Below are 17,020 nucleotides of genomic sequence, written 5' to 3'. Positions count from 1 at the left end.
AAAAACAACACGGCTGCAGCGGCGAAAGAGAAAGAGTTAGCTTGGGGGAAAATAGCTGCCCGAGTCAATGGGTACGTTTACATTTTAATCATACAGTGTTCGGTGTAAGTAATTACTAAATAATGTTAGTAATGTTATTATTTGTCACTTGTAAAGTAAGGAATGGTTCTTAATTCTTCAATAATTGAATGAGTAACTTCAGTAATTGCATAAAATACCGATTTTTGTACGAATTAAAAGTGCAGTTTTATGTCTACCCTTTCTTAAAATTCCTATTGTGGTTGATATGGGATTTGTAAAGTAATGATTAATAAATAATCCAGTACGTTTTATGGAGAGTAATTATTACATTAATCAAAATACTTTTTTAAAATTGACCCAACACTGATGTAATAATATAAGAATTGAATTTTAATTTTCATGTAGGTGCATTGATGGGAATATGTGTGCCATCAATGCATCCAACCGCATTAGGAAATCCTGAAGGGGATTCTAATTATTAGTTTATTTCCAGAGGTCACAGCAAGATGTTATTAACTGATCATCATTTGTCAGATTAGCCTTACTGAAACGAATTCAATACCACTAACCTGCAATCCTGTGAAACTCCTCTTTAATGGCTCTGAGGGGTTTGTGCCCAGGAAACACAACAAAAATTCACAGAAAGCGCTTGAGGGTGAGGCACACTTTCCGAACTATTCTACATACTGTGGCCTTACTAATGTGCTCTGCATCCCCGATGTTATAAAGAAAACTGCCGTTTGCAACAAATCGTAACGCAACACAAAGCATCTGCTCGGATGTAAGAGCACGGCCACGATGGGTGATGTGTCTGATGTATGGGTGGATAAGATTATTGATATATGTTATGGACTCTCTAGAAAAACGGTACCGCTCAAATAAAAATACATGGGGATATGACAAAAAAAAAAATCAACTCGTGGCCTCAATATCCTCTCCCGACGTAAATGCAATTCCCTGCGAATTAATACAGCGTCCTCATCTACAGGATCCTCTATGAATGGACACGCCATTTTGGTCTCTGCGTGACGGAAACGTGTGCAATCTATGAATGTACTGAAAGATTAAATGAGGTATTAAACACCTTTCACTTTAAAAAGGGGCGGAGACCCGGAGGAAACTCTGAGTTTCCCGAACAAAACCTGCTCCCAAGCAGGTTAGGTTCACAGAGTAAGTTGCCATAGTAACTGACTCTGAGTTTAGATTACCTCTCTTTGTGAAACGGGTTTAACTTACCCCGCTTTCACGGGTTTAAGTTACCTCCGTTTCTGAAACCGAAAACTCAGAGTGTCCCTCATTTCGGGGTTAACAAACTCTGAGTTTCGACAAAACCACCTTCTTGAAATAGGCCCCTGCTCCAGCATCTGGGGCATATGCAGCCGCATATACCACCAGTATAAGCCAAAATTAATTGCTTTACCATATTCAGAGTAACAGACACCAGTTTGTCCAAGGATTTGTTCTGGAAGTCTTAGATCACTGTGGCATGCCATCTTTTAAACATTAGTTCTATTTCACGGTGACAGTCCCCTGGAGTTCCTTGGTGTGGGTCAGCCCAAGTCTGTTGATTCACTTTTTTCCATTGCTGGCTCCCTCAGTTCTCCCCTCGGCCAGAAGATCAACATGGGCACCGGTGGAGATGACCGGCAGCATGCTCCCACTGCCGGTTAACCTCCAGCATTTGGGGCTGTGCTTCATGACCTGCCAAAGATCATCAAAAAGGCAGCAGACCGTAAGGGCATCCCTCTTCCGCTGACTGCCTCTGCCCCCCTCCTTCTACAAGTTAGAGCAGCGGAGCAAGCATCGTCCCGTCTGCTCCGAGTTTCCCGCCCTCCGGCCCTTATTTTCTGAGGTAGCTGAGCAACCTGAGAACCTACAGGCTTCAGTCACCTGCTTCAAGCCACTCACCAGAGTCCAGGGGATGACTGACCTCAGCTTTCCCGCCATCCCACCAATGCATATGAGCATTTCCGCCATCTTGCTCCCCAAGGCAGTGTTCTTTGCAGAAGATGGCTGACTCCTCCACTCCCTTGTGATCAGGTCACCGCACGCCTCACAGACCATATTCACCAATGCGCCTCCCAGGCTGGGGCAGTGATCAAGAACATTGCTCTCCTCTCTGCATTTGTTTCTTCCCTCACTGCTCAGCTGTGGGCTCTCCCTGCAGAGGCAGCGAAGGAAATTGGCAAGGCCATGCCTGCCGTGCTGACACTGTCTTCTGCTGCAGCCGTGGCTACGGCTCACGTCAAGGCGTAGGCCACGATGATCCATCACAATATGTGGCTGCATATGTCCCAGATGCAGGAGCAGATCAGGAAGAGTTTCCTGGAAGGTCCCATCAGCCCTGAAGGTCTCTTTGGTCCGCACCTCCAGGAAGCCGTCACTCATCTGCAGCAAGCAGCTGATGAAGCAGACTGGGTTCGATAGCTAGGGGTTCGATGGCTAGCTTGTTGGCAGCACCCCCGTCCCTGCCGATCAGACTGGCGTAGTCATGGTGGACAGTGTCACAGAGCCAGGCACCCAGCAGCCGCTGCTGCTGCTGGGTGCATAGGTCACTCTGAATCTGAGCTAGTGGGGAATCAAGAGCACACAGCTGAATTTACCTTGTCCCATTCCTTTCACTATTTATTTATTTATATGGTTCATAGAGGACTTGAAAATAATGGAAAAGTAGTCAAAAGTCAGCTCATTTCATTTTCTAGTCCAATAAATAATTCAGATTTGGGTTTAAGAGAGAGGAACTTCACTGTCAGATAGACATTTGGGAGTAAAATGTCCACTGCTGAATTCCATTCCATGTACAGGCAACCTCTCAGAAGATAAAACCCTCTCAGAGGCCACTGGGCATTTTTCATCACTCAGGTAACATAAATGCAATTTTTAGAATGTTGTCAAGTCAAGAAGTCCAGTTTCCCCTTCACTTCTCAGAAAGACTTAATCTTCCAAGGAATCAAAGGGAGGTTTTTGTGTAGTTTTGAGTGCTGCGATTTGGAGCAAGGCCAGGCGATCCCACTAGCCTCATCAATCTGGCCATGGAGTCTGATCAGATGGGTTTTCATTCCATTTTATATTGTATAAACAGAGCATAACACTTGGATCCTTTTGAAGTATCTTTCTCATTTTTTAAAGACTTTTACTTATGACTCATCATGACTTTCTATCTAATGATTTTATTTCAAGTGTAGTGATGCTTGAAGGAGTATATTGCACATATATCTTTCTGCCTGTGCTGTGTAGTGGAGGGTCAGAGGTGCTATAGCATGCCTCTTTCCCCCACCGTTTTAGTATGTAGGTAGTTGCCCAGTGTAGACTTGTGCTCCACTGTGCACGTCTCTACAATAAAGCAGGTGCCCAGGTTTGAAAAGCCTGCATAAGAGAAAATGTTGTCAATAAATCACCACCACCTTCTCAACCCCTTGCAACTCAGGGTCTATAATTTGATGTGACTGGTCTTGATTGCTATTTACTGTGTTGTCAAGGTGAGGAGTCTCAGCTTTGTAAGTAAACAGATTCACTGTCACCCCTTCACTGGATCAAATAGTGTGTCTTTATATTAACTTGCTGCTTCCTATCCCTCCATTATTCTCTCCCTCCTCCACTCCAAAGATTGCAGTTGTCAGAGCCCTTGGTTGTACCTGACACAGCAGTGACAGAGCAGCAAACTGAATCACAGTGGCTGACAGTAAATCATGCCAGTGACTTTCTCAATTTTAATTAAAGAAAGGAAAATGTGGTTGGTATTGACAGGTATGTGTTGTAAGACACCATTAATTCAACCAGCATAAACTCCAGCCTTGCTGCACTGACACCAATTTAACTGATAATGCTTTAGACCTATACAGTGGGGCAAAAAAGTATCTAGTCAGCCACCAATTGTGCAAGTTCTCCCACTTAAAAAGATGAGAGAGGCCTGTAATAAGCAAATTTCTAAAGGTATATGCCATAATTATGGTGATAGACTGTTCATATTTAAATCAGCGCATAAACTAATCCGCAGCTCCCTTCACAAAGTTTCCTGGACTGATACTCACAAGATACTGTGAGCACACACAATACAAGGTCAGCAAGAGTAGTGTGAGGAAAATTTTGCTGATACAGACAAAATGTGTAATGAATTACACGCAGTGCATGTTCAACAAATTTTTTGACATGACAAATAAGGGTTATTTAATTAATTTATTTATATGACTATACAAGGCCAAGTATGTTACACACAAGGAATTTGTTTCCAGTACAGAACCAATGGCAGCCATCTGCAGCGCCACCTCAACCAGCGGCTCTAACCATCGGGGGCAACTGGGGGGTTCAGTGTCTTGCCCAAGAACACTTCGACTGCCGGCACTGAGATTCGAACCTCCAACTTTCTGGTTGGGAGATGACTGCTCTATCCACTGCACCACTGTCACCTCCCCAAAACCATGATGGCTGAAGATAAGTGGTTCTTCTTCAGTGTCCTCAAGAAGAAGAGGCACTGGTGAGCCTTCTTAATCATGCTGCGGGTGTTGGTGGTCCAGGACAGATCCTCTGAGATGTGGGTCCCCAGGAATTTGAAGCTGGAGACACGTTCAACAACCAATCCATTAATATGGATAGGGTTGTGTGTGCCTCCTTTCTCCCTCCTGTAGTCCACCTTGGTCTTGTTGGCGTTAAGGAGCAGGTTATTGTCAGCACACCACACAGCCAGGTGCTATACCTCCTTCCTGTAGCCTGACTCATTATTGTTGCTGATGAGGCTGATCACTGTAGGGTCGTCTACAAACTTGATGATTGTGTTGGAGCCATGCACAGGCCTGCAGTCGTGGGTGAAAAGGGAGTAGGGGAATGGGCTCAGTGCACAGCCCTGTGGTATGTTGGTGTTGAGAATAATAATGGAGGAGCAGGTGTTGTCTGACCTAACATGCTGAGGCCTGTTGGTCAGAAAGTCCATGATCCAGTTGCAGAGGGAGATGCTGATGCCCAGGTCACCAAGTTTGATGGTTAACTTGAAGGGGATGACTGTTAAATGCTGAGCTGAAGTCCATAAACAGCATTCTTGCATAAATGTTGTTGTTGTTCAGGTGTCAGAGTACAGTTTGCAGTGCTATGGAGACTGCATCCTCTGTTGCATCCTCCCGTGCTCCTTTTCCTGCAGTAGGCAGTAGGCAAATAGGTCATCAAGTGTGCCAGGACCAGGCGCTTGAAGCATTTCATGACGATGGGTGTGAGTGTTACAGGGATGTCAGGGTGGAATGTTTCAGCACTTGCACAATAGAGGTGGTTTTGAAGCATGTCGGCACAACTGCTTGGGTGAGGGACAGGTTAAAAATGTCTGTAAAGATGCCAGTAAGCTGTCCTGCACATGCCTGGAGCACACGTCCAGAAATGCCATCAGAGCCAGCAGCATTGCATACGTTAATCTGGCTCAAAGCAGCATACATGTCAGTGGAGGTGAGTGTGAGTGGCTGGTGGTCTGCGGAGGTTCTGGACTTGATAGCTGTCTCCTTGTTATCACAGTCGAAGTGAGAATAGAAGCCATTTAGCTCGTTGATGAAGGAAACATCTGTGGTTGTTGGGGTGGAGTTGCCGGGCTTGTAGTCACTGATGACCTGGATGCCCTTCCACATACAGTATACAAACAAGACTGTACTCAAACAAATGGAGGACATTGACATTAATAAGAACACAAGAACCAAATTAACCCTCTGGCGCATAGTGGTCACTGCAGTGGACAACTATTCAAAAGTCATTTTCTCTTAAATGCACTGGTTTCAATGGTGGAACTGCATATCAGTCACTAGAGTGCTCTCTACTGCACCACTCCATTGAGGTTTATTCAGTGGTTAGTTGTTGTAACTGCAAGTGAATTTCCTTTGAATCCAAGATGACTGATAGTAAGCCACACTTGTTGACTACTGCTGGAATATCCTGAGACCTTCTATTCCAGACGAATCCTAGAGGTAAAAAAAAATATGATATACAGTAACATCTAAATAATAATATCATTATTTTATTTTTGAAAAATTTGTTTCCAATAAGTAGTAAATTACAATTAACCATGTGTTCAATGAAGTGGACATCATGCATCATCAAGTATATTTCTGACTCAAGTCATGTAATTGCTTCACTTTTTCTTGTGACTGTTTTGGTTGTAAATCAGTACATTTTTGCTGTATTTTATAGGGTATTAATTTAAAAATGGATAGTCTTGTGCAGATTAGTTGTAGTCCACATGGCCTTGTCCTGTGCCGGCCAGTCCCCTGAAGATGGGGCCAAGAGATGGGCCAAGAAGGAAAAGACGATGTTTAGGGTCTGAAGACCCTTTTCTGTGGCCCTTTACAATAAACACATGGGTGGGGTCGATCTCATTGACCAATGTGTGGCAATGTATCCCCACAGACGTAGGAAAAAGCGGTGGTACATCCGAGTGTTTTTTTCATTTTTGGATGTGACCGTGGTAAATGCCTGGCGCCTCTACCTGATGTCTGGATTAGAAAAGATGAATCTCCTCCTCTTCAAAGCTTCTGTAGCTCGTACACTGATAAATGCTGGCTCCCTCCAACAAAGCAGAAGAGGAAAACCTAGTGCAACCCCACCTCCAATGACGTGCAGAGCAGTCACTAAAGTACCCCATGAGGTCAGGTTTGGCACAGGAAATCACTGGCCCAAACTCACCGAGGTGAAAAATGCAAACAGATGCCACAATGCTGCATGCAGTCGAAAGACCAAATACATCTGCATGCAGTGATGTGTGCCACTGTGCCCTGGAGGCTTTGTCAATTTTCATACAGCCTATGTTTGATGAACTGACATGCAGAGCATATTACAGAAGTGCTCAGAGATGCAAATATGTCTGAAAACTGCTGAAAACCTATTAATACTAGTATAGTGACATGGTAATACCAGTCCTGCATCCATAAAGAAGTATGGAGACTCAGATGTTCTTCTTGTTGGAGATATTTGAAGATTTGGAGATATGAAACCTAGCCTTAGCTTTAGGTATATTCATTTTTACATTAAGTTCATACTGTTTTATGTTGAGTGATCAGGCACATGTAGTCCACTGGAGTGGACATGTGTGTAACTCTCTGAAAAAAATCACATTTTTGAAAAAAAGTGAATATTTGTTTTTTTTCATGCCCTAATAAGAATAGAAACACTAAAGAATTTTTTTTGACTCAGGCTTTCATAATTCATGCATCAGAGGGTTAAAGAGCTCAATAAAAAGAAATTCCTCAGAGACGAAAGAGACTATAAAAATGGATACATTTATCCTTGGTTCTGTATTTTATCTTTGCATTAATGTTGCTCATAATACTGCACATGTTGCCAGGCTTTTTGTTTTCCAGTTTATTTTTGCTATGTTTGTGCCCCCTGACAGTGGGTGAAGTTGCTCCAGTGACTTCTGCTGTATCTGAGCTCTTTGTGACACCAGACAAACTAAATAAATACCTCAGGCACAGTAAAGTGCAGTGTGATCTGCTGTCAGTCACCAGAATTTGACATCCCCATGTGGATTCATATAGCTCTGGTGGTGCACGATGACAATGCTGGTTTCCAATCAATTACCTCCTGTCAATCTGTTATAACTTTATGTACAACTTTTATTTAATTTGCAAAAGACAATGTGAACCGCAACAGATCTTAAAGGTAAATGTGTATCATATGCCTCAACCAAATGAAGCAAACTACAGATGTGAAATAATTTTGTCATAGATTATGTACAGGCAGCTACTGTTTATCCAACACTGATACTGTTTTATTGTTTCATATTATATTATTATTATTATGGGCACATTCTGGGAAATACATGAAGTCACATTTACTCTATTGTAAGTGCCATTATTATTTTCATTGGCCTGTGGATGCAAACAGAAAATAAGCCACCCGACTCCCCAGCAGTTACTCATATGGTATTTGATTAAACTGACTCATGGATGATTAGTTAAAGATCCCTTCCAGACATGTAATCATTGGTGCCTCTTGAATGGTTTTTTGCTAACTTCAGTTACTGTGCAAGAATGATTAAGATTGTCTTCTTCTTTTCTTTATTTGAAAAATCACAAATGTAGAGTACAGTATAAATATGCAAATGTTTTCATTTCAGAAGTTTAAATACTGGGGACAAAGTGCCTCCTATTTCACTATAAAGTGCACTCTCAATGTATGTGCACTAGAAGCTTCAAGTTTCCACATCACACTTGTGTAAATAGCATACCTGACCATGATTGGGTTAAACTTATATCACCTACGTATGTACATAGTATCTCCAGCTGGGATTTAAAGTAAGCACAGAAGAACTGCCCGTTTAGCACACCTTCTGGTGGCAAATTCTGCACATGCATCCTTCTGCACAGGAACTTACTGTATGGTAGCTCAGGTATTTGCATTGCACTCACCAAGTATGTTCTCTTACTGTATGTATCGATGATAATCAACAGTGTTAAAATAAGAAAAACTTAATTTAAACACCTTCTGTAATATAAGTCATAATTCTTCTGTTTTTATCCAGGTCCAGTAGCTGTAATCAGTGGTGAGGAAGACTCTGCCAGCCCTCTTCATCATGTTAACCATGGGATTATTACCCCCTGCACTCTGGATGCGGGTACTGATGCAGTTGTCATAGGGATGACTCGTATTCCCGTGATGGATAATCCCCAGTACTTCAGACATGGACACAACTGCAACAAGCCAACCACCCGTGAGTACCCTTATAGTTTCTTATTGTCACCACTTTTTTATCACTGTACCATGTTCCCCATACAGTATTTACTGGTGGCATTATTTGATCTCCATTTTGTGGAGCTATAAAAGGGACCCTTGAATCACTGTTGTTCAAGCACAAGGCTAAGTATACTGAAAAGGCATTTAAGAAACACAAACTCCCACAGAATATAAAGAAAAATGCAACATCTGCTCAGACAGCCAGGTACTGAGCATTATGTCTTTACGAGGCTACCAGCAACTATTGCATCTTCAGAGTAATTTGCTGCTGGGCCCCTCAGGACAATAGTATAATTTAGAGTCATCTACAGCATCAGTGTGATCATATGGTGTTAGCAACTGGTGGCACACTTCCAGATGCATCATACAGAATCTGTTTAGACAAAAGCAGACTTCTGTATACCAGCTACTGAGCTACTGGTGTTCACACAGCCACCCCCAGCCCAATTCACTCACTCTCCCTTGGGACTCATGTTCCAGGCTGGGGAAAGACAAGCGCACTTTAAGGCCTAATTACTTACAATTACATCAACTGCTCAAGAGAATCAGCAGAAAACAACTGTGTCAGCAGCCAGTTGCAACCTGGTGCCTGCTTCTTTACCTTCCAGACAGTCAGACCTACTGGGTTTTAGTCAGGGAAACTCTCCTTCTGTCTGAATGGCAGCACTTTCAATCACTTCTGATTTTGGTCCTGTTCAGCTTCAATTTACATTGCTTACATCTTGGCACACTCTCAAGATGGCCGTTGATCAGGCTAGCAGAAACTGACTTCTGAGTTGGAGCCACTGAGAAAGAAGGAAATTCCATTTAGAGGTGATAAATAAATGACGCGTCTAATGTATTATGAATTGCATGAATTGTTAATGGCTAGCCAGTGACTGATTTATAATATGCCATGCCTGATTGCAAGCTAATAAATAAATGACAGCAGGCACAAATGAAACTTTCTCCTGATTACTGATTACATGGAATTGAAAGTCAGACTATGCACCTGCATGATGGCAGATCTGATGGCTTTACCCCAAATGTTCGCTCTCTCTCTCAGAATACAGCATCTATTGTCTTTTTTTATTTAATTCTATGCTCATGCATGAAAAAGGAAACTGTAGGAAATGAACCCTGATTTCATCACAAGGTTATAATGGACACTTCTTTTTGCCATGGGCTGGAAAAACAAAATGGCTCTGAACGGCTTCTGCCTCTGCAGATCATTCTCTGCTTATGAATGTATTCTTTCTCCTCAGGTCACAGACAGGGAAAGGAAACATCTCTGTGTATCCAGGTGTATACCTACAGTATGTGTGTAGGTGTGTGACAGTGAAAATGAAAATATGCACAGATGTGGATGTGTGGTTTGTAGGTAGAATAACTTTGCCAGTATATCACCTCACTGTCTTCTATCTCTTCTATGGTTTGATAAGTGTCTTCATTCAGGAGTCCCTTGTGTGACCCTGGGTCCCCTTGGGTCCCCATTGCTCAGCCTGACTGTTCTGCAGCTTTATGTGTCAACCAAAGTGCTTCATTCAGCTCAGATATTCAGCTGCTTTATTGATGCTCAGCCACCAATCCATAATGTATTCATGTAATGTATTCATTTACTTGAAAGCTTCTTATCCAGGAGAATAGCTTGCAGGCACAAACAGTCCTGCACACACATACACACACACATACACACACACAAACACCTCTCCTAAGTTTGGTCTAACAAGAGACACACCAGCACATAGGCATACATAAATTTAAACACAACCACACTTCTGCTTACCTGTGTCCATCAGGAGTTCGCAAATGTGATGGTCAGTCCGAGTCAGTTACCTCTACCAGTCATCTTGGTAATTTATGTTTCTTTCTGTCTAGCTGTGTTCTTTCTAAACTCATCTTGAATACTAACAGTGAGGAGGAGGAACAGTCTGCTGCTGCTGCTGTCTGCCATGCTGGCCTCTGCAAAAACAACTACATATACAGTATATCCATCCATTTTCTATACCGCTTAGTCTCAAATGGGGTCACGGGGGGCTGGAGCCAATCCCAGCCGGCTGCGGGTGAGAGGTGGGGTACACCCTGGATAGGTCGCCAGTCCATCGCAGGGCTAACATGCAGACTAACAACCACTCACACACACAAACACTCCTACAGGCAATTTAGAGACGCCAATCAACCTATGCTGCATGTCTTTGGACAGTGGAAGGAAGCTGGAGCACCCGGAGAGAACCCACGCAAGCACGGGGAGAACATGCAAACTCCCCGTTGGCCGAGGCTTGAACCCGGAACCGTCTCGCTGTGAGGCAACAGTGCAAACCACTGCGCCCCTTTTATTTATTTATATATATACAGTGGTGTGAAAAAGTGTTTGCCCCCTTACTGATTTCTTATCTTTTTGCATGTTTGTCACACTGTAACGTTTCAGATCGTCAAACAAATTTATATATTAGTCAAAGATAACACAAGTAAACACATCATGCAGTTTTTAAATGAAGGTTTTTATTATTAAGGGAAAACAAAATCCAAAACTATATAGCCCTGTGTGAATAAGTGTTTGCCCCCTAAACCTAATAACTGGTTGGGCCACCCTTAGCAGCAACAACTGCAATCAAGCGTTTTCGATAACTTGCCATGAGTCTTCCACAGCGCTGTGGAGGAATTTTGGCCCACTCATCTTTGCAGAATTGTTGTAAGTCAGCCACATTGGAAGGTTTTCGGGCATGAACTGCCTTTTTAAGGTCATGCCACAGCATCTCAATTGGATTCAGGTCAGGACTTTGACTAGGCCACTCCAAAGTCTTCATTTTGTTTTTCTTCAGCCATTCAGAAGTGGACTTGCTGGTGTGCTTTGGATCATTGTCCTGCTGCAGAACCCAAGTTCGCTTCAGCTTGAGGTCACAAACGGATGGCCGGACATTCTCCTGTACGTTGGTATACCTCAGTCGCTGCTTAGAAAACTCCAGCTGGTCCAAAATGCAGTAGCTCGGCTTCTGTCCAACACTCCCAGGCTTGCCCACATTACTCCGGTTCTCCGCACTTTACACTGGCTGCCTGACATTTTAGGATCGTGTTTAAGACTCTTACTTGTGTTTAAAGCCTTACATGGCCTTGCCCCACCTTACTTGGCAGATCTTTTATTTGTTTATGTCCCGTGCAGAGCCTTGCGCTCCTCGGAAAAATTATACCTAGTGGTCCCAATCCAAAAATTGGGGGGACCGCGCATTTGCCGTTTATGGCCCTCGACTGTGGAACTCACTACCGCTAGAGATTCGAGCTACAACCGAGCTAATGGTTTTTAAATCCAGATTAAAAATGTATCTTTTTAAACAAGCTTCCGAGCTTTAATTTGTTTTATTTGCCGTTGAATGGCATTGTGCACATGTTTTATATTTTATGATTATTGGGTTATGGTTTAGTAGGGCTCTGTCAGTTTTAGTATTGCCTTAGTGTATAGTTATCCTTATTTTGTGCAGCATTTTGGGCTCCCCAAGTTGTAAAGTGCTATATAAATTATGTTTATTATTATTATTATTATTATTATTTAATATATCAAACACCAAGTATCGATTTACACAGAACTCAATTGCAAGGCTGTACAAGTCATTGAAAGTAGTTTGCTGATCAATCTGGTAGTTTCCTAGGCTAGAAAACAGTGGATCTGAATCACCTGCTTGGAATAGTTTGAATCTATTGTACATGATTCATGTGACCCTCAGACTATTTCTTCTATCTCATGGTCAACAGTTATAAGACTGAGTTGAGTGCTCTCAGTGACGAATCAGGTTTAAGTTGAGCTGGGAGCTTAGATCCCCCACTCTCAATTCAACCTTAGGCATAAATAGAAAAAAGGGTTTTCTATGTTTTTACTTTCCCATCTTTCTGTCCCACAGTCCATAGACACAAAAGTGCAAATACAAGTCCAAAATCTGAGTTACACACTGATATATTAAATAAAATTTGTTGGTAAATTTTTGGAATTTGACAATTTTCTATTTTTCTTTTTGTATATACAAACTGAAACTGGCAAGTGTTGCACAAACTAAAATAGATCAATATCATATCTAATAAATGAAAAAACTAAGTTCAAGTTTTAATAGCATTTTATATGTTGAACATCAAGCGATATATATATATATATATACACACACATACATACATACATGACATTCATAGACAAGAGAGGAGAACAGGGAACTATTGGAATGCTACTATACAAGTAACCCCAGCGAGAGGGGTTACATACGGAGGATGTGGAACCTATGGATACTTTGAAACCCAACGTCTACACTAACAAACTCAAAGCAACTAGTAGCTCAGTGCTATAACATCCGCAAGAACGCCTATCAAAGCCAGAGATTGACGAGGTACAACCCGAATGCTCCAGCAAGGGGGAGCCAGGACAACAGGTCAGGGGGGAGATATCACCCCCACAATTGGAGATTGGGTACAAAGCCCCACTAATAGGCCTGGATGAGCTTGATTCAAGGGCTGCTGACCTGAGACTGAAGATCATGAGCAAGATGGACACCTGGAACTCCCGTGGTCGGTTACCAAGACTAAGTGAAGTGCCTTCTGAAAGTCTACTAGATGATGTGAATGCAGCACTAAGAACAATCCCTACTATGACCATCACTGCGACCAACAAGCTGATATACACCACAGCAACAGCATGCTTGGCTAAAAGTTCAACAAAGGCCATAAGGAGCAGTATCCTCCATGGAGAAGGAGGTTGGAGACCAATATCAAGGCAGAAAGTAAGGGCTCACAGCCCTGGCCACACGACTGAAGAGGTACACCAGAGAAGTTGAAGCCAGGAGAATAAACCGAATGTTCTCCACTGAACCATCCAAGGTGTACTCTCACCTACCGATTACGGAATGGAGCAACCATCAGCCACCTCCTCTACATGGATGACATCAATCTGTATGCCAGGAGCGAATGAGACACTGACTCACTGATCCACACCACTAGGATCTACAGCCAGGACATCGGAATGTCATTCGGACTGGATAAGTGTGGTTGAATGGTAACAAGGAGAGGGAAGATAGTCAGAACTGAGGGGATTGTACTACCTGAAGGCAACATAGCAGAAGTTGAGGACAGCTACAAGTACCTTGGGATCCCACAGGCAAATGGGGAACCATGAAGAGGTCACAAGGAAAGCAGCAACCACCAAGTACCTGCAGAGAGTAAGGCAAGTCCTGAGAAGTCAGCTGAATGGAAAAAACAAAGTCTGGGCAATTAACACCTATGCCCTGCCGCTCATCAGGTACCCCGCTGGCATAATAAGCTGGCCAAAGGAGGAGACAGAGGCCACTGACATCAAGACAAGGAAGCTCCTTACAACGCATGGTGGGTTTCACCCCAAATCCAGCATCCTGAGACTGTACACTAAGCAGAAGGAAGGAGGCTGAGGATTAGTGAGCGTCAGAGCCACTATCCAGGATGAAACAACAAAGATCCATGAATACATCAGGAAGATGGCTCCGAGTGATGACGTGCTTAGTGAATACCTCAGGCAGCAGAAACCAGAGGAACAAGGGAAGGAAGAGCAGGAACCCTCATGGAAGAACAAACTCCTGAACGGTATGTACCACCGTCAGATAGTAGAAGTGGCTGATATTGAAAAATCCTACCAGTGGCTGGACAAAGCTTGGCTGAAAGACAGCACAGAGGCACTAATCCTGGAAGCACAGGAGCAGGCTCTAAGTACAAAATGCACAGAGGCCGGGGTCTACCATACCAGACAGGACCCCAGGTGCAGGCTGTGCAAGGATGCCCCTGAGACAATCCAGCACATAACAGCAATATGCTAGCAGGCAGGGCACACATGGAATACCATAACCAACGGCGGCTGTACTCCCTGAGGAGGCTGAGGAGGTTTGGCATGTCACCTAGGATCCTTTGCAACTTCTACAACTGCATCATCAAGAGCATCTTGACAGATACAAACTGACAAACTGGTAATGGCCAACCGACCGGACATAGTAGTGGTGGACAAACAGAAGAAGAAGGCTGTAGTGATAGATGTAGCAATCCCAAGCCATAGCAACATCAGGAAGAAGGAACATGAGAAGCTCGAGAAATACCAAGGGCTGAAAGAAGAGCTAGAAAATATGTGGAAGGTGAAGACACGAGTGGCCCCGCTCCAAAGTAGGGCGAGTGGGGAATTTTTATTTATTTTTTTATATTTATATATTATATGCAAAGCACCTTTGGCACCTGACTAAATGTTGTTTCCCTCTGTAACACCCCAGTTCTTTAACTGGACAGCTCTGAATAACGAAGGAGTCCATCTTTTTTCATATAGTGCTGATTTATTTTAACCACAAGTAAAAATTACAAACATGACCCGGGTTGCTCCCCCTTCCAGAGGCAGACACACAGGCTGCTGGAAAGTGGAGTCCCTGGCCACACAGAGCCTAATACATTTATAAGTTTTGGGCTAACCCCTTACCCAGATGAAGTCAGTCCGCAGACTCCATCTCTTATCTAGTACTCCAGCTGCATTTCTACCTAGTCATAACAAAATGAAGAATCTCAATGTGTGTGTATGTTGCCACGTGATGTGTAGCTAAGGCATTCAGTTATTTATTCGAGACATAATATTCTAACATAAGATTAATACAGGAAAACAATTGGTGTCATGGTTCACTTTTGAGAATCAACATTCTGTCTGCTAACTTTGAAACAGAACAGACTAGAGCAGACTTTGAATCTTACTAAATTGCATTACTAACACATTAAGGTCTAACAATTACTAATATCTAACACCTCATTATGAAATTCATCCAATTGCAGTTGACGTCTAGTTGAACTGGAGACCTTTGCACATACATCTGTCAACAGGCTCAGGAAATTGAGGGCATTAGGACAAAAGTGTTGGCATTGTTGTCATTCCAAACCCAATTTAAAAACATGAAGTGGTATTGTGCATTTGCTTCATCTTCCAGATGAACTGGTGGCATTGACTTTTTGCTGCAGTAAACAGGTGAGCCATGAATGATTAGGATATTTGTTGAAATCAGCTCTTTTTTCCCCCCAGGCCAAGCTGAAAAGGGCCAATCCTGGGGAAATATACTGCATTAGGGAAATAAAGGCAGAAAAGGCAAAGGGCAATTCTTTAGCCTAATGACAGATCCATATCTAGCCAGATCTGTGCTCTCCCAGCAAGTAGCTTTGTTTTATCACCTAGCTTCCTATTTTAATTATGGGTTTGTCAAATCCTACTGGCCAAAATTAGACAATAGCTTTTGATGTTGGAGTATAGCACATTACCTTTCATTATATCCCTATTATTAGGGATCTCACATGTGGGCATGGCTCGGACAAACCACAACTTTGTCCCTTTTGCTCTTGTTTTAACAGGCGCAATTATGCTCAAGGTGATGCTTCTGATGATTTTGATGTTTCTAGCAGAGACAAGGAGTGACTAATTTGGAAACTTGAAAGCTGTCTAAATGAGAGGAAATTCAGAGCAGACTGATTGAAAGGCAGTTATCCTGTTCCAAGCCTATGATTCCATGAAACAAAACAGCCACACAGGTCTGCCATTTGTGAATTTAAACAACCTACTCTAATTTCACACTTAAGAATTCCAAGATGAAATCCTTGCAGCTCAGCACAGACTAGGAGCAAAACAGAACCAGCTTAGTCGGAAATTGATGCCAGGGGAATCTTGGAAAGCTGCATACAAATAGAGAGAGACACCTTAAAATTCACAACATATAGCTGAAAAACCTGCAGAACTACCTTTTTCACTTTACATGCAGAATATATTGAAATGTTTGCTTCTGCAAACACATAAAATTGGTTTGCAAACCTTTTGCAAATCAAAAAGGAGGCAAAAAGTTAATAACAAGCTAAAGTCAATTAAGCATTTCTTCACATTTCTTGACTCCTAAAACGATAAACTTAAAAGATAAAATTATAACAAGGTTATTTAATTGTTCTGTAATGTGATTTTAACTGTGGGATATATTATGGGAGCATGTGGGATACAACAACACATGACCAGTTTGGTTTCAGCAGTAAAGAACTGTACATTAAAGTTGAATCTGAAACATTCTGATGAGTGTTGACAGGTCAGTACCACAATGAATAATTCATTCTCAGTTTTTTAACAGCTGCATTGAACAAACCCAGAAAATTAACATTTTGCCAAAGAAAACTCATATAAGCATATTTTACTGTATATTATATCCATGGGAACTCTGGCTGGATAGTACACAGCCTACGATCACTCCCCGCAAACACACACACACCCTTTATTCAGTTAATCACATCGCTTAGCAAGTTTCTCATACCAAGCTAGTCA

The 17,020-nt window shown here is 42.5% G+C and overlaps 1 protein-coding gene across 1 annotated transcript in view; it reads left to right on the top strand.

Annotated features, from left to right (window-relative positions):
• The window catches only part of LOC109969925 (NT-3 growth factor receptor-like), a 205,316-nt gene that overhangs the window by 128,807 nt on the left and 59,489 nt on the right, over positions 1-17,020 (top strand). Inside the window, exon 9 of the mRNA XM_020617153.1 lies at positions 8,510-8,698. Coding sequence (XP_020472809.1) covers positions 8,510-8,698 — 189 coding nt within the window. The remainder of the gene's footprint in view (positions 1-8,509; positions 8,699-17,020) is intronic.

The sequence above is a fragment of the Monopterus albus genome, unplaced genomic scaffold (genome assembly GCF_001952655.1).
Source record: "Monopterus albus unplaced genomic scaffold, M_albus_1.0 scaffold186.1, whole genome shotgun sequence".
Lineage (NCBI taxonomy): Eukaryota > Metazoa > Chordata > Actinopteri > Synbranchiformes > Synbranchidae > Monopterus > Monopterus albus.
The sequence above is the reverse complement of the archived record's forward strand: the minus strand, read 5'-3'. Positions and strand labels throughout refer to the sequence as shown.